General features: G+C 37.0%; 1 protein-coding gene across 7 annotated transcripts in view; it reads left to right on the forward strand.

Moving 5' to 3' along the window:
• Positions 1-19,036, forward strand: part of LOC135510152 (calmodulin-regulated spectrin-associated protein 2-like) — an 80,175-nt gene that overhangs the window by 40,639 nt on the left and 20,500 nt on the right. For all 7 annotated transcript variants that reach the window (XR_010451077.1, XM_064930974.1, XM_064930935.1 and 4 more), the window contains exons 5-6: positions 10,263-10,404; positions 13,375-13,514. Coding sequence is in view for 6 of the 7 variants with exons in the window: in XM_064930974.1 (XP_064787046.1) it covers positions 10,263-10,404; positions 13,375-13,514 (282 nt within the window). In the remaining variant the exon portion in view is untranslated. The remainder of the gene's footprint in view (positions 1-10,262; positions 10,405-13,374; positions 13,515-19,036) is intronic.

Raw genomic sequence — 19,036 nt, forward strand, 5'->3', positions numbered from 1 at the left:
ACTATGTTCTTACAAAAAAAGGTTTTAAAATCTCTAGTACAGCCACGATTGAAGGCTATCAAATGCTTCTCAAAGATGCCCCCTGGTGGTCAAACTAGCACGAACTAGCATTACTGGGAAAGTATTCTGACCCCTTGACATTTTGTTACGTTACAGCCTTATCCTAAAGTTGATTAAATAGTATTTTTTCCTCATCTGTCTACACACAATACCCCATAATGCCAAAGAGAAAATCATTTTTTTTTGTCATTTTTTTTGCACATTTATTACAAGTAAAAACTGATATCATATTTACATAATTATTCAGACCCTTCACTCAGTACTTTCTTGAGAGCACGTTTGACTGTGATTACAGCCTCACATCTTCTTGGGTATGACGTTACAAGCTTGGCTCACCTGTATTTGGAGAGTTTCTCCCATTCTTCTCCGAAGATCCTCTCAAGCTCTGTCCGGTTGGATGGGGAGTGTTCCCTGCGCAGCTATTTTCAGGTCTCTCCAGAGATGTTGGATTGGGTTGAGGTCCTGAGTCTGAGGTCCTGAGCGCTCTGGAGCAGGTTTTCATCAAGGATCTCTCTGTACTTTGCTCCAGTCACCTTTCTCTCGATCCTGACTAGTCTCCCAGTCCTGCTGCTGAAAAACATCCACACAGCATGATGCTGCCACCACCATGCGTCACCGTAGGGATGGTGCCAGGTTTCTTCCAGATGTGACGCTTGGCATTCAGGCCAAAGACTTCAATGTTGGTTTCATCAGACCAGAGAATCTTGTTTGTCATTTGAGTCCTTTTGTTCAGTTTCTGTCAGTTTATGTCATGGAAAGAGCAGGTGTTCTTCATGTTTTTTACACTCAGTGTATCTCCGTCTGCAGGACACCACATGTGTACCTGTAGGGTACTGTAGAACAGTAGATTTATACCTGTAGAACAGTAGATTTATACCTGTAGGGTACTGTAGAACAGTAGATTTATACCTGTAGGATACTGTAGAACAGTAGATTTATACCTGTAGGATACTGTAGAACAGTAGATTTATACCTGTAGGATACTGTAGAACAGTAGATTTATACCTGTAGGATACTGTAGAACAGTAGATTTATACCTGTAGGGTACTGTAGAACAGTAGATTTATACCTGTAGGGTACTGTAGAACAGTAGATTTATACCTGTAGGATACTGTAGAACAGTAGAGTTATACCTGTAGGATACTGTAGAACAGTAGAGTTATACCTGTAGGATACTGTAGAACAGTAGATTTATACCTGTAGAACAGTAGATTTATACCTGTAGGATACTGTAGAACAGTAGATTTATACCTGTAGGGTACTGTAGAACAGTAGATTTATACCTGTAGGGTACTGTAGAACAGTAGAGTTATACCTGTAGGATACTGTAGAACAGTAGATTTATACCTGTAGGGTACTGTAGAACAGTAGAGTTATACCTGTAGGATACTGTAGAACAGTAGAGTTATACCTGTAGGGTACTGTAGAACAGTAGATTTATACCTGTAGAACAGTAGATTTATACCTGTAGGATACTGTAGAACAGTAGATTTATACCTGTAGAACAGTAGATTTATACCTGTAGGATACTGTAGAACAGTAGATTTATACCTGTAGAACAGTAGATTTATACCTGTAGAACAGTAGATTTATACCTGTAGAACAGTAGATTTATACCTGTAGAACAGTAGATTTATACCTGTAGAACAGTAGATTTATACCTGTAGGGTACTGTAGAACAGTAGATTTATACCTGTCGAACAGTAGATTTATACCTGTAGGATACTGTAGAACAGTAGATTTATACCTGTCGAACAGTAGATTTATACCTGTAGGATACTGTAGAACAGTAGATTTATACCTGTAGGATACTGTAGAACAGTAGATTTATACCTGTAGGATACTGTAGAACAGTAGATTTATACCTGTAGGGTACTGTAGAACAGTAGAGTTATACCTGTAGGGTACTGTAGAACAGTAGATTTATACCTGTAGGATACTGTAGAACAGTAGATTTATACCTGTAGGATACTGTAGAACAGTAGATTTATACCTGTAGGATACTGTAGAACAGTAGATTTATACCTGTAGGGTACTGTAGAACAGTAGATTTATACCTGTAGAACAGTAGATTTATACCTGTAGGATACTGTAGAACAGTAGAGTTATACCTGTAGGATACTGTAGAACAGTAGATTTATACCTCTAGGATACTGTAGAACAGTAGATTTATACCTGTAGAACAGTAGATTTATACCTGTAGGATACTGTAGAACAGTAGAGTTATACCTGTAGGATACTGTAGAACAGTAGATTTATACCTCTAGGATACTGTAGAACAGTAGATTTATACCTGTAGAACAGTAGATTTATACCTGTAGGATACTGTAGAACAGTAGAGTTATACCTGTAGGATACTGTAGAACAGTAGATTTATACCTGTAGAACAGTAGATTTATACCTGTAGGATACTGTAGAACAGTAGAGTTATACCTGTAGGATACTGTAGAACAGTAGATTTATACCTCTAGGATACTGTAGAACAGTAGATTTATACCTGTAGAACAGTAGATTTATACCTGTAGGATACTGTAGAACAGTAGAGTTATACCTGTAGGATACTGTAGAACAGTAGATTTATACCTGTAGGATACTGTAGAACAGTAGATTTATACCTGTAGGGTACTGTAGAACAGTAGAGTTATACCTGTAGGGTACTGTAGAACAGTAGATTTATACCTGTAGGATACTGTAGAACAGTAGATTTATACCTGTAGGATACTGTAGAACAGTAGATTTATACCTGTAGGATACTGTAGAACAGTAGATTTATACCTGTAGGGTACTGTAGAACAATAGATTTATACCTGTAGGGTACTGTAGAACAGTAGATTTATACCTGTAGGATACTGTAGAACAGTAGATTTATACCTGTAGGATACTGTAGAACAGTAGATTTATACCTGTAGGGTACTGTAGAACAGTAGATTTATACCTGTAGGATACTGTAGAACAGTAGATTTATACCTGTAGGGTACTGTAGAACAATAGATTTATACCTATAGGATACTGTAGAACAGTAGATTTATACCTCTAGGATACTGTAGAACAGTAGAGTTATACCTGTAGAACAGTAGATTTATACCTGTAGGATACTGTAGAACAGTAGAGTTATACCTGTAGGATACTGTAGAACAGTAGAGTTATACCTGTAGAACAGTAGAGTTATACCTGTAGGATACTGTAGAACAGTAGAGTTATACCTGTAGAACAGTAGATTTATACCTGTAGAACAGTAGATTTATACCTGTAGGATACTGTAGAACAGTAGAGTTATACCTGTAGGATACTGTAGAACAGTAGAGTTATACCTGTAGGATACTGTAGAACAGTAGAGTTATACCTGTAGAACAGTAGAGTTATACCTGTAGGATACTGTAGAACAGTAGAGTTATACCTGTAGAACAGTAGAGTTATACCTGTAGAACAGTAGATTTATACCTGTAGGATACTGTAGAACAGTAGATTTATACCTGTAGAACAGTAGAGTTATACCTGTAGGATACTGTAGAACAGTAGATTTATACCTGTAGGGTACTGTAGAACAGTAGATTTATACCTGTAGAACAGTAGATTTATACCTGTAGAACAGTAGAGTTATACCTGTAGGATACTGTAGAACAGTAGATTTATACCTGTAGGGTACTGTAGAACAGTAGATTTATACCTGTAGAACAGTAGAGTTATACCTGTAGGATACTGTAGAACAGTAGATTTATACCTCTAGGGTACTGTAGACCAGTAGATTTATACCTCTAGGGTACTGTAGAACAGTAGATTTATACCTCTAGGATACTGTAGAACAGTAGATTTATACCTCTAGGGTACTGTAGACCAGTAGATTTATACCTCTAGGATACTGTAGAACAGTAGATTTATACCTCTAGGGTACTGTAGAACAGTAGATTTATACCTCTAGGATACTGTAGAACAGTAGATTTATACCTCTAGGGTACTGTAGACCAGTAGATTTATACCTCTAGGGTACTGTAGACCAGTAGATTTATACCTCTAGGGTACTGTAGACCAGTAGATTTATACCTCTAGGGTACTGTAGACCAGTAGATTTATACCTCTAGGGTACTGTAGACCAGTAGATTTATACCTCTAGGGTACTGTAGACCAGTAGATTTATACCTCTAGGGTACTGTAGACCAGTAGATTTATACCTCTAGGGTACTGTAGAACAGTAGATTTATACCTCTAGGGTACTGTAGACCAGTAGATTTATACCTCTAGGGTACTGTAGAACAGTAGATTTATACCTGTAGAACAGTAGATTTATACCTCTAGGGTACTGTAGAACAGTAGATTTATACCTCTAGGGTACTGTAGAACAGTAGATTTATACCTGTAGAACAGTAGATTTATACCTCTAGGGTACTGTAGAACAGTAGATTTATACCTGTAGAACAGTAGATTTATACCTGTAGAAAAGTAGATTTATACCTGTAGGATACTGTAGAACAGTAGATTTATACCTGTAGAACAGTAGATTTATACCTGTAGGATACTGTAGAACAGTAGATTTATACCTGTAGAACAGTAGATTTATACCTCTAGGGTACTGTAGAACAGTAGATTTATACCTGTAGAACAGTAGATTTATACCTGTAGAACAGTAGATTTATACCTGTAGGATACTGTAGAACAGTAGATTTATACCTGTAGAACAGTAGATTTATACCTCTAGGATACTGTAGAACAGTAGATTTATACCTGTAGAACAGTAGATTTATACCTCTAGGATACTGTAGAACAGTAGATTTATACCTGTAGAACAGTAGATTTATACCTCTAGGGTACTGTAGAACAGTAGATTTATACCTGTAGAACAGTAGATTTATACCTGTAGAACAGTAGATTTATACCTGTCGAACAGTAGATTTATACCTGTAGGATACTGTAGAACAGTAGATTTATACCTGTCGAACAGTAGATTTATACCTGTAGGGTACTGTAGAACAGTAGATTTATACCTGTCGAACAGTAGATTTATACCTCTAGGGTACTGTAGAACAGTAGATTTATACCTGTAGAACAGTAGATTTATACCTGTAGAACAGTAGATTTATACCTGTAGGATACTGTAGAACAGTAGATTTATACCTGTAGAACAGTAGATTTATACCTGTAGGATACTGTAGAACAGTAGATTTATACCTGTAGAACAGTAGATTTATACCTCTAGGGTACTGTAGAACAGTAGATTTATACCTGTAGAACAGTAGATTTATACCTGTAGAACAGTAGATTTATACCTGTCGAACAGTAGATTTATACCTCTAGGGTACTGTAGAACAGTAGATTTATACCTGTAGAACAGTAGATTTATACCTGTAGAACAGTAGATTTATACCTGTAGGATACTGTAGAACAGTAGATTTATACCTGTAGAACAGTAGATTTATACCTGTAGGATACTGTAGAACAGTAGATTTATACCTGTAGAACAGTAGATTTATACCTCTAGGGTACTGTAGAACAGTAGATTTATACCTGTAGAACAGTAGATTTATACCTGTAGAACAGTAGATTTATACCTGTAGAACAGTAGATTTATACCTGTAGGATACTGTAGAACAGTAGATTTATACCTGTAGAACAATAGATTTATACCTATAGGATACTGTAGAACAGTAGATTTATACCTGTAGAACAGTAGATTTATACCTCTAGGGTACTGTAGAACAGTAGATTTATACCTGTCGAACAGTAGATTTATACCTGTAGGATACTGTAGAACAGTAGATTTATACCTGTAGGGTACTGTAGAACAGTAGAGTTATACCTGTAGGATACTGTAGAACAGTAGAGTTATACCTGTAGGATACTGTAGAACAGTAGATTTATACCTCTAGGATACTGTAGAACAGTAGATTTATACCTGTAGAACAGTAGATTTATACCTCTAGGGTACTGTAGAACAGTAGATTTATACCTGTCGAACAGTAGATTTATACCTGTAGGATACTGTAGAACAGTAGAGTTATACCTGTAGGATACTGTAGAACAGTAGATTTATACCTGTAGGATACTGTAGAACAGTAGAGTTATACCTCTAGGGTACTGTAGAACAGTAGAGTTATACCTGTAGAACAGTAGAGTTATACCTGTAGGATACTGTAGAACAGTAGATTTATACCTGTAGAACAGTAGAGTTATACCTGTAGAACAGTAGATTTATACCTGTAGAACAGTAGATTTATACCTGTAGGATACTGTAGAACAGTAGATTTATACCTGTAGGGTACTGTAGAACAGTAGATTTATACCTGTAGGGTACTGTAGAACAGTAGATTTATACCTGTAGGGTACTGTAGAACAGTAGATTTATACCTGTAGGGTACTGTAGAACAGTAGATTTATACCTGTAGGGTACTGTAGAACAGTAGATTTATACCTGTAGGGTACTGTAGAACAGTAGATTTATACCTGTAGGGTACTGTAGAACAGTAGATTTATACCTGTCGAAAAGTAGATTTATACCTGTAGAACAGTAGAGTTATACCTGTAGGGTACTGTAGAACAGTAGATTTATACCTGTCGAAAAGTAGATTTATACCTGTAGAACAGTAGATTTATACCTGTAGAACAGTAGATTTATACCTGTAGGGTACTGTAGAACAGTAGATTTATACCTGTAGGGTACTGTAGAACAGTAGATTTATACCTGTAGGGTACTGTAGAACAGTAGATTTATACCTGTAGGGTACTGTAGAACAGTAGATTTATACCTGTCGAAAAGTAGATTTATACCTGTAGAACAGTAGAGTTATACCTGTAGGGTACTGTAGAACAGTAGATTTATACCTGTCGAAAAGTAGATTTATACCTGTAGAACAGTAGATTTATACCTGTAGAACAGTAGATTTATACCTGTAGGGTACTGTAGAACAGTAGATTTATACCTGTAGGGTACTGTAGAACAGTAGATTTATACCTGTAGGGTACTGTAGAACAGTAGATTTATACCTGTAGGATACTGTAGAACAGTAGATTTATACCTGTAGAACAGTAGATTTATACCTCTAGGGTACTGTAGAACAATAGATTTATACCTATAGGATACTGTAGAACAATAGATTTATACCTGTAGAACAGTAGATTTATACCTCTAGGGTACTGTAGAACAGTAGATTTATACCTGTAGAACAGTAGATTTATACCTCTAGGGTACTGTAGAACAGTAGAGTTATACCTGTAGGATACTGTAGAACAGTAGATTTATACCTGTAGGATACTGTAGAACAGTAGATTTATACCTCTAGGGTACTGTAGAACAGTAGATTTATACCTGTCGAAAAGTAGATTTATACCTGTAGAACAGTAGAGTTATACCTCTAGGGTACTGTAGAACAGTAGATATATACCTGTAGGATACTGTAGAACAGTAGATTTATACCTGTAGGATACTGTAGAACAGTAGAGTTATACCTGTAGGATACTGTAGAACAGTAGATTTATACCTGTAGAACAGTAGATTTATACCTGTAGGATACTGTAGAACAGTAGATTTATACCTGTAGGGTACTGTAGAACAGTAGATTTATACCTGTAGAACAGTAGATATATACCTGTAGGATACTGTAGAACAGTAGATTTATACCTGTCGAAAAGTAGATTTATACCTGTAGGATACTGTAGAACAGTAGATTTATACCTGTAGGATACTGTAGAACAGTAGAGTTATACCTGTAGGATACTGTAGAACAGTAGAGTTATACCTGTAGGATACTGTAGAACAGTAGATTTATACCTGTAGGATACTGTAGAACAGTAGATATATACCTGTAGGATACTGTAGAACAGTAGATATATACCTGTAGGATACTGTAGAACAGTAGAGTTATACCTGTAGGATACTGTAGAACAGTAGATTTATACCTGTAGGATACTGTAGAACAGTAGATATATACCTGTAGGATACTGTAGAACAGTAGATATATACCTGTAGGATACTGTAGAACAGTAGATATATACGTGTAGGATACTGTAGAACAGTAGATTTATACCTGTAGGGTACTGTAGAACAGTAGATTTATACCTGTAGAACAGTAGAGTTATACCTGTAGAACAGTAGATTTATACCTGTAGGATACTGTAGAACAGTAGATATATACCTGTAGGATACTGTAGAACAGTAGATTTATACCTGTAGGATACTGTAGAACAGTAGATTTATACCTGTAGAACAGTAGATTTATACCTGTAGGATACTGTAGAACAGTAGATTTATACCTGTAGGATACTGTAGAACAGTAGATTTATACCTGTAGGATACTGTAGAACAGTAGATTTATACCTGTAGGATACTGAAGAACAGTAGATTTATACCTGTCGAACAGTAGATTTATACCTGTAGAACAGTAGATTTATACCTGTAGAACAGTAGATTTATACCTGTAGGATACTGTAGAACAGTAGATTTATACCTGTAGAACAGTGGATTTATACCTGTAGGATACTGTAGAACAGTAGATTTATACCTGTAGGATACTGTAGAACAGTAGAGTTATACCTGTAGGATACTGTAGAACAGTAGATTTATACCTGTAGGATACTGTAGAACAGTAGAGTTATACCTGTAGGATACTGTAGAACAGTAGAGTTATACCTGTAGGATACTGTAGAACAGTAGATTTATACCTGTAGGATACTGTAGAACAGTAGAGTTATACCTGTAGAACAGTAGATTTATACCTGTAGGATACTGTAGAACAGTAGATTTATACCTCTAGGATACTGTAGAACAGTAGATTTATACCTCTAGGGTACTGTAGAACAGTAGATTTATACCTCTAGGGTACTGTAGAACAGTAGATTTATACCTCTAGGGTACTGTAGAACAGTAGATTTATACCTCTAGGATACTGTAGAACAGTAGATTTATACCTGTAGAACAGTAGATTTATACCTGTAGGATACTGTAGAACAGTAGATTTATACCTGTAGGGTACTGTAGAACAGTAGATTTATACCTGTAGGATACTGTAGAACAGTAGATTTATACCTGTAGGGTACTGTAGAACAGTAGAGTTATACCTGTAGGATACTGTAGAACAGTAGATTTATACCTGTAGGGTACTGTAGAACAGTAGATTTATACCTGTAGGATACTGTAGAACAGTAGATTTATACCTGTAGGGTACTGTAGAACAGTAGATTGATCTGGTGCTAATGGTTCATGTAGATCAATATGTCAATCAATGAACAGTAAGACCTTGGTGTAGTTACAGTACAGAATCTAATCCTGGTTATGGTCGTGTTCTCAGTGTTCTCACATCCCAGTGGATGTGTAGCCTGTTTGCCTGACTGTTTTTGCATTCAACAACGATACAGCATCTATGCCGTACAGGACAATGTCAAGTAACCTAGTAGAGATGGTATTGTAGCCTAGTAAAGATGGCATCGTATCCTAGTAAAGATGGCATCGTAGCCTAGTAAAGATGGTATCGTAGCCTAGTAAAGATGGTATTGTAGCCTAGTAAAGATGGCATCGTAGCCTAGTAAAGATGGCACCGTAGCCTAGTAAAGATGGTATAGTAGCCTAGTGAAGATGGCACCGTAGCCTAGTAAAGATGGCATCGTAGCCTCGTAAAGATGGCATCGTAGCCTAGTAATGATGGCATCGTAGCCTAGTAAAGATGGCATCGTAGCCTAGTAATGATGGCATCGTAGCCTAGTAATGATGGCATCGTAGCCTAGTGAACATGGCATTGTAGCCTAGTAATGATGGCATCGTAGCCTAGTGAAGATGGCATCGTAGCCTAATAAAGATGGCATCGTAGCCTAGTAAAGATGGCATCGTAGCCTAGTAATGATGGCATCGTAGCCTAGTAATGATGGCATTGTAGCCTAGTAATGATGGCATCGTAGCCTGGTAATGATGGCATCGTTGGTAATGATGGCATCGTAGCCTAGTAATGATGGCATCGTAGCCTAGTAAAGATGGTATTGGTCGATCCGTCAATGTCTCTACAAACTACTCTGTGTGTGCTTGTGCGTGTGCGTGCGTGCGTGCGTGTGTGTGTGCGTCTGTGTGTTTGTGACAGTGCATCTGTGCATGACAAAGAGTGCTTGTGTACATTTGAGTGTGAGGATCCTTTATATACATCCATACGTCCCTCTCCTTACTCTGATTCCATACATTAACTGTCACTGACCGTCATCTCTCCGTGTTGTTGTTGTGATGGCTGCAGGCGCGCTACAGGAGGGAGTATGCCCAGCAGAGGGCAGCTCCATCCCGCCCCCTGGTGGACAATCTGCTGAAGGACAACACAGACGGCTGTGCCCTGGCTGCACTCCTTCACTTCTACTGCACAACGTCCATCAGACTGGAAGGTACCGTACAGGAGGGTAATTCTATCACTTCATACCTGTAGCCTTCTCTAGTTGGTCTGCTTTACAGTAACGTCCATCAGACTGGAAGGTACCATACAGGAGGGTAATTCTATCACTTCATACCTGTAGCCTTCTCTAGTTGGTCTGCTTTACAGTAACGTCCATCAGACTGGAAGGTACCATACAGGAGGATAATTCTATCACTTCATACCTGTAGCCTTCTCTAGTTGGTCTGCTTTACAGTAACGTCCATCAGACTGGAAGGTACCATACAGGAGGATAATTCTATCACTTCATACCTGTAGCCTTCTCTAGTTGGTCTGCTTTACAGTAACGTCCATCAGACTGGAAGGTACCATACAGGAGGGTAATTCTATCACTTCATACCTGTAGCCTTCTCTAGTTGGTCTGCTTTACAGTAACGTCCATCAGACTGGAAGGTACCATACAGGAGGATAATTCTATCACTTCATACCTGTAGCCTTCTCTAGTTGGTCTGCTTTACAGTAACGTCCATCAGACTGGAAGGTACCATACAGGAGGGTAATTCTATCACTTCATACCTGTAGCCTTCTCTAGTTGGTCTGCTTTACAGTAACGTCCATCAGACTGGAAGGTACCATACAGGAGGGTAATTCTATCACTTCATACCTGTAGCCTTCTCTAGTTGGTCTGCTTTACAGTAACGTCCATCAGACTGGAAGGTACCATACAGGAGGATAATTCTATCACTTCATACCTGTAGCCTTCTCTAGTTGGTCTGCTTTACAGTAACGTCCATCAGACTGGAAGGTACCATACAGGAGGGTAATTCTATCACTTCATACCTGTAGCCTTCTCTAGTTGGTCTGCTTTACAGTTAGAAAATATGGCATTCAATCACAGCAAACAATATATTTGCTGGACAATATGATAGCTATAAGGTGACAGTATGCATCCAACAGCTGTTGAAGTATTAGAGAGGGACTGTTTGGGAACAGAATTACCTCAGGGCTCAAGAAAATGATTACTTGTAAATGAAAAAGATACCAGTAGCAGTAGCATCAATAGTACTAGTAGCATCAATAGCTACATTGTTTCAACCATTAGACTCACAGACAACTGAAGAGGGAATTTCCCCACGGTATGAACTTTCCCCTGACCCTGACATTACACAACCACATGTGTTTTTCCCCTTTGAAAATCACAACATTTATTTAAAATAGAAAAATAATTTACAGCCAACTGTTGTGTCCATGTATTCAGATAACAGCTGTAAAGGGATTCCAAATGGACTCGTTGCATTTATTAATTAAAATCATTGATGTTGTCAAAGTACCATCAACAGCAATATTGTTTTTTTCATTAGACATGCAGACAACAGTGACAGTGACCCCTGACCTTGAAATTCCTGTCAGCTGACAGGAACCTCCATTATCACCATGATCTCAGTCTTACAGAGAATAGCTAACACACAGAGAAGAGAGAGAATAGCTAACACACACAGAGAAGAGAGAGAATAGCTAACACACACACAGAGAGAAGAGAGAATAGCTAACACACACACAGAGAAGAGAGAGAATAGCTAACACACACACACAGAGAGAGAATAGCTAACACACACACAGAGAGAAGAGAGAGTATAGCTAACACACACACAGAGAGAAGAGAGAGAATAGCTAACACACACAGAGAGAAGAGAGAGAATAGCTAACACACACACAGAGAAGAGAGAGAATAGCTAACACACACACAGAGAGAAGAGAGAGTATAGCTAACACACACACAGAGAGAAGAGAGAGAATAGCTAACACACACACAGAGAGAAGAGAGAGTATAGCTAACACACACACACAGAGAAGAGAGAGTATAGCTAACACACACACAGAGAGAAGAGAGAGAATAGCTAACACACACACAGAGAGAAGAGAGAGAATAGCTAACACACACACAGAGAGAAGAGAGAGAATAGCTAACACACACACAGAGAAGAGAGAGAATAGCTAACACACACAGAGAGAATAGCTAACACACACAGAGAAGAGAGAGAATAGCTAACACACACAGAGAGAATAGCTAACACACACAGAGAGAAGAGAGAGAATAGCTAACACACACAGAGAAGAGAATAGCTAACACACACAGAGAAGAGAGAGAGTAGCTAACACACACACACAGAAGAGAGAATAGCTAACACACACAGAGAGAGAGAGAATAGCTAACACAGAGAGAAGAGATAGAATAGCTATTACACACACAGAGAAGAGAGAGAATAGCTAACACACACACACAGAGAGAGAATAGCTAACACACACACAGAGAGAAGAGAGAGAATAGCTAACACACACACAGAGAAGAGAGAGAATAGCTAAGTTTGAGCTGTTATGTGAAGGGAGTAGCACACAGCGCTGTACGAGATCTTCAGTTTCTTGGCAATTTCTCGCATGGAATAGCCTTCATTTCTCAGAACAAGAATAGACTGACGGGTTTCAGAAGAAAGGTATTTGTTTATGGCCATTTTGAGCCTGTAATCGAACCCACAAATGCTGATTCTCCAGATACTCAACTCGTCTAAAGAAGGCCAGTTTTATTGCTTTAACATAATTGCAAAAGGGTTTTCTAATGATCAATTAGCCTTTTAAAATGATTAACTTGGATTAGCTAACACAACGTGGCATTGGAACACAGGAGTGATGGTTGCTGATAATGGGCCTCTGTACACCTATGTAGATATTCCATTTAAAAAATCAGCCGTTTCCAGCTACAACAGTCATTTACAACATTAACAATGTCTACACTGTATTTCTGATCAATTTGATGTTATTTTAATGGACATTTTTTGTGTGCTTTTCTTTCAAAAACAAGGACATTTCTAAGTGACCCCAAACAAGCAAGCCATTGATGCATTGCTGAAGCTTTTCGGATATATTTGAAAACAAACCCTTAAACTCTAACTCCGCCCCTGTGCTCTCTCCTCTCCCCACCCTCCAGATATCTGTCTGAAGGAGACCATGTCGATGGCTGACAGTCTGTACAATCTGCAGCTGGTGCAGGAGTTCTGTAGGGACAACCTCAACCACTGCTGCCACTTCTCCCTGGAGGACATGCTCTATGCCCACTCTTCCATCAAGGTAGGCTCTATGCCCACTCTTCCATCAACGTAGGCTCTATGCCCACTCTTCCATCAAGGTAGGCTCTATGCCCACTCTTCCATCAAGGTAGGCTCTATGCCCACTCTTCCAACAAGGTAGGCTCTATGCCCACTCTTCCATCAAGGTAGAACCAGGGGAACAGGACAGAGAGGGAGGCTGTGGACTAGGGAGGAGGTCTGGGGGGACAGGAAGGGGGCTGGGGAGACAGGAGGGGGGCAGGGGTAACAACGAGGGACCCGGGGGGGTCATGGCCTGGGTTAGGTAGGGAGGGATATGGAGGGTTGACATTGGAGGTAGAGTGATGCTATAGATCTCGTTGAGGGGTATGTGTGGACAAATGGCTGAAAGGGGGTATTGTGAATTGAACCTTTATAGAGTTAGGAATGATACATAGAGTTAGGAATGATACATAGAGTTAGGAATGATGCATAGAGTTAGTAATGATACATAGAGTTAGTAATGATACATAGAGTTAGTAATGATACATAGAGTTAGTAATGATACATAGAGTTAGTAATGATGCATAGAGTTAGTAATGATACATAGAGTTAGTAATGATACATAGAGTTAGTAATGATGCATAGAGTTAGTAATGATACATAGAGTTAGTAATGATGCATAGAGTTAGTAATGATGCATAGAGTTAGTAATGATACATAGAGTTAGTAATGATGCATAGAGTTAGTAATGATGCATAGAGTTAGTAATGATACATAGAGTTAGTAATGATACATAGAGTTAGCAATGATGCATAGAGTTAGAGTTAGTAATGATGCATAGAGTTAGTAATGATGCATAGAGTTAGTAATGATGCATAGAGTTAGTAATGATGCATAGAGTTAGTAATGATGCATAGAGTTAGTAATGATGCATAGAGTTAGTAATGATGCATAGAGTTAGTAATGATGCATAGAGTTAGAGTTAGTAATGATGCATAGAGTTAGTAATGATGCATAGAGTTAGAGTTAGTAATGATGCATAGAGTTAGTAATGATGCATAGAGTTAGTAATGATGCATAGAGTTAGTAATGATACATAGAGTTAGTAATGATGCATAGAGTTAGTAATGTTAGTAAATGATGCATAGAGTTAGTAATGATGCATAGAGATAGAATGATGCATACATAGAATGTAATGATGCATAGAGTTAGTAATGATGCATAGAGTTAGAGTTAGTAATGATGCATAGAGTTAGTAATGATGCATAGAGTTAGTAATGATGCATAGAGTTAGTAATGATACAAAGAGTTAGTAATGATGCATAGAGTTAGTAATGTAATGATGCATAGAGTTAGTAATGATGCATAGAGTTAGTAATGATGCATAGAGTTAGTAATGATACATAGAGTTAGTAATGATGCATAGAGTTAGTAATGATGCATAGTTAGTAATGATGCATAGAGTTAGTAATGCTGCATAGAGTTAGTAATGCTGCATAGAGTTAGTAATGCTGCATAGAGTTAGTAATGATGCATAGAGTTAGAGTTAGTAATGCTGCATAGAGTTAGTAATGCTGTATAGAGTTAGTAATGATGCATAGAGTTAGTAATGATGCATAGAGTTAGTAATGATGCATAGAGTTAGTAATGATGCATAGAGTTAGTAATGCTGCATAGAGTTAGTAATGCTGCATAGAGTTAGTAATGCTGCATAGAGTTAGTAATGCTGCATAGAGTTAGTAATGATGCATAGAGTTAGTAATGATGCATAGAGTTGGTAATGATGCATATAGTTAGTAATGATACATAGAGTTAGTAATGATACATAGAGTTAGTAATGATGCATAGAGTTAGTAATGATGCATAGAGTTAGTAATGATACATAGAGTTAGTAATGATGCATAGAGTTAGTAATGATGCATAGAGTTAGTAATGATGCATAGAGTTAGTAATGATGCATAGAGTTAGTAATGATGCATAGAGTTAGTAATGATGCATAGAGTTAGTAATGATGCATAGAGTTAGTAATGATACATAGAGTTAGAGTTAGTAATGCTGCATAGAGTTAGTAATGCTGCATAGAGTTAGTAATGATGCATAGAGTTAGTAATGCTGCATAGAGTTAGTAATGATGCATAGAGTTAGTAATGATGCATAGAGTTAGTAATGATGCATAGAGATAGTAATGATGCATAGAGATAGTAATGATACATAGAGTTAGTAATGATACATAGAGTTAGAGTTAGTAATGATGCATAGAGTTAGAGTTAGTAATGCTGCATAGAGTTAGTAATGCTGCATAGAGTTAGTAATGATGCATAGAGTTAGTAATGATGCATAGAGTTAGTAATGATGCATAGAGTTAGTAATGATGCATAGAGTTAGTAATGATGCATAGAGTTAGTAATGCTGCATAGAGTTAGTAATGCTGCATAGAGTTAGTAATGATGCATAGAGTTAGTAATGATACATAGAGTTAGAGTTAGTAATGCAGAATGCATATAATGTAATGTTAGTAATGTAAACATGCATAGAGTTAGTAATGGGTCTCCATAGAGTTAGTAATGCTGCATAGAGTTAACCCAGAAATGATACATAGAGTTAGAGTTAGTAATGCTAAAATACAAAAAATGGCAAATAAAGGTTAGGTAAAACACAAAAAGCTGCACCAAAAATAAACAAAAACAAAAAACAGTTACCACAAGTAATGCTGCATAGGGCAGGGTGCTAACATAAAACACAGATGAACATAGAGTTTAAATAATGCTGACATAGGTTAGTAATGATGCATAGAGTTAGTAATGATGCATAGAGTTAGTAATGATGCATAGAGATGTAGTAATGATGCATAGAGATAGTAATGATACATAGAGATAGTAATGATACATAGAGATAGTAATGATGTAACCATATGTAATGATACATAGAGTTAGTAATGATACATAGAGTTAGTAATGATACATAGAGTTAAACATTAGTAATGCTGCATAGAGTTGGTAATGCTGCATAGAGTTAGTAATGCTGCATAGAGTTAGTAATGCATGCATAAACCTTAGTAATGCTGCATAGAGTTAAACATGTAATGCTGCATAGAAGTTAATGTAATGCTGCATAATGTAAAACATTAGTAATGATGCATGTAGTAAATAGTAATGATGTAAACATGTAGAGATAGTAATGATGCATAGAGATAGTAATGATACATAGAATGTAATGATGCATAGAATTAAACATGTAATGAATGCATGAATGTTAGTAATGAAACATAGAATTAGTAATGATACATGTAATTAAACCTGTAATGAAACATAATGTAGTTAATGTAACCATTAGTAATGAATGTAAACATAATGTAGTTAGAGTAATAAACATGTAATGTAACTGCATAGTAGTTAAACCTGTAATGCATGCATAGAAACCTTAATGTAATGCTGCATAGAAACCTGTTAACCATGTAATGCTGTACATAGAATGTTAGTAATGCTGTATGTAAACCTTAGTAATGCTGCATAGAGTTAGTAATGCTGCATAGAGTTAGTAATGATGCATAGAGTTAGTAATGATGCATAGAAACCTTAGTAATGATGCATAGAGTTAATGTAATGATGCATAGAATGTTAGTAATGATGCATAGAGTTGGTAATGATGCATAGAGTTGGTAATGATACATAGTAAACCTGTTAGTAATGATACATAGAGTTAGTAATGATACATAGAGTTAAACCTGTAATGAAACATAGTAAACATTAATGTAATGAATAACATAGAATTAGTAATGATGTAAACATATAATTGGTAATGATAAACATGAATGTTGGTAATGATACATAGAAACCTTAGTAATGAATACATAATGAGTTAATGTAATGATACATAGAATTAAACATGTAATGATAACATGTAGAAACATTAGTAATGATACATGTAATGAGATATGTAATGATGCATATAGTTGGTAATGAATACATAGAGTTGGTAATGAAACATAGAGTTAGTAATGATAAACATAATGAAACATGTTGGTAATGAAACATAATGAAACCTGTTAGAGTTAGTAATGAAACCTTAATGTAAACTGTAATGTAAACATGTGTGTAAACCATGTGTGTAAACAGGGGTAAATTTTGCCATACTGAAACTGTTCCGCAAAGTCAAATAAACATGTAATGTAAACCTGTAATGTAAACATGTAATGTAAACCTGTAATGTAACCATGTAATGTAAACATGTAATGTAATGTAAACATGTAATGTAACTATGTAATGTAAACATGTAATTAAACCAAAAACAGAATGAAACCTTTGTAACCAAGTAAACATGTAAGTAAACCTGTAATGTAACAGAGTAAACATGTAATGTAAACCTGTAATGTAACCATGTAATGTAAACTATCTAATGTCTGTAATGCCTGTCTCTCCCTGTCTTTCCCTGCCTCTCACTGTCTCACAGCCTCTCTGTTGTTTTGCCCTTTTCTATCAGAGGATGACAGAACTGTTGATTATTTATGTGCTACAAATAATACATAATGAGTTCTGATTTACTGCTCATTCATACAGAATGTGTTATGTAACCATGTAATGTAACTTTGTAATGTAAACATGTAATGTAATGTAACTATGTAATGTAAAATGTAATGTAATGTAACTATGTGATGTAACCATGTAATGTAAACATGTAATGTAATGTAAACATGTAATGTAACCATGTAATGTAATGTAATGTACCTATGTAATGTAACCATGTGATGTAATGTAATGTAACATGTAATGTAAACATGTAATCATGTAAACCATGTAATGTAAACATGTAATGTAAACATGTAATGTAATGTAACCATGTAATGTAACCATGTAATGTAACCATGCAATGTAACCATGTAATATAACCATGCAATGTGGTTATAGACTGCTAGAATACGTAACATGTAGTATAGGAACATTAGTCAGAACCAATTGGGATTCTGGTCCTGCCTGTTGGCACACTATGTCCTTTCCTTAGACTGTGTGTGTGTGTGTGTGTGTGTGTGTTTGTACCAACCTCCTATTTAGTGAGACAAACACAACCAATAGGGGGCACATGGCCCTCTTTGGCCTGTCGTGTATACACACACACCATGCACCACTGGGTGTGTATAGACTGGTCACAGTGCAACAAGCGTCTCGGAGGGGCAGATAGTGACAGAACGTGTCCTGAAGAGCAGCTAAAGACCCTGGCATGGAGCCAACTCACTACTGGCCCAACTTTCTCCAAAACCCCTAACCAGACCACCACAGTGTGGGTGGGTGTCCTACACTCTAAACTCAATGTCTAAAAGCTCTTGACAATCCAAAGGGGAATATCCAAGCAACAATGTTTTGAAATCTTCAGTCCAGTCTTAGTTTGCGGGGAGGTTGTGGTCAATGAAGACCCTCCATTCCATAGAGACAGAGGCCCAGTCTGAAGAAATGGATGAATCATTAAATGAATGAAGCCATATTATACTCTGTTGTGTGTGTCTATGGCACACTCTAATATTTATCAGTTTTCTCCACTATACACTAGATGTTGAGGTAACGGAGAAAT

This window comes from Oncorhynchus masou, chromosome 3 (assembly GCF_036934945.1).
Source record: "Oncorhynchus masou masou isolate Uvic2021 chromosome 3, UVic_Omas_1.1, whole genome shotgun sequence".
Taxonomy (NCBI): domain Eukaryota; kingdom Metazoa; phylum Chordata; class Actinopteri; order Salmoniformes; family Salmonidae; genus Oncorhynchus; species Oncorhynchus masou.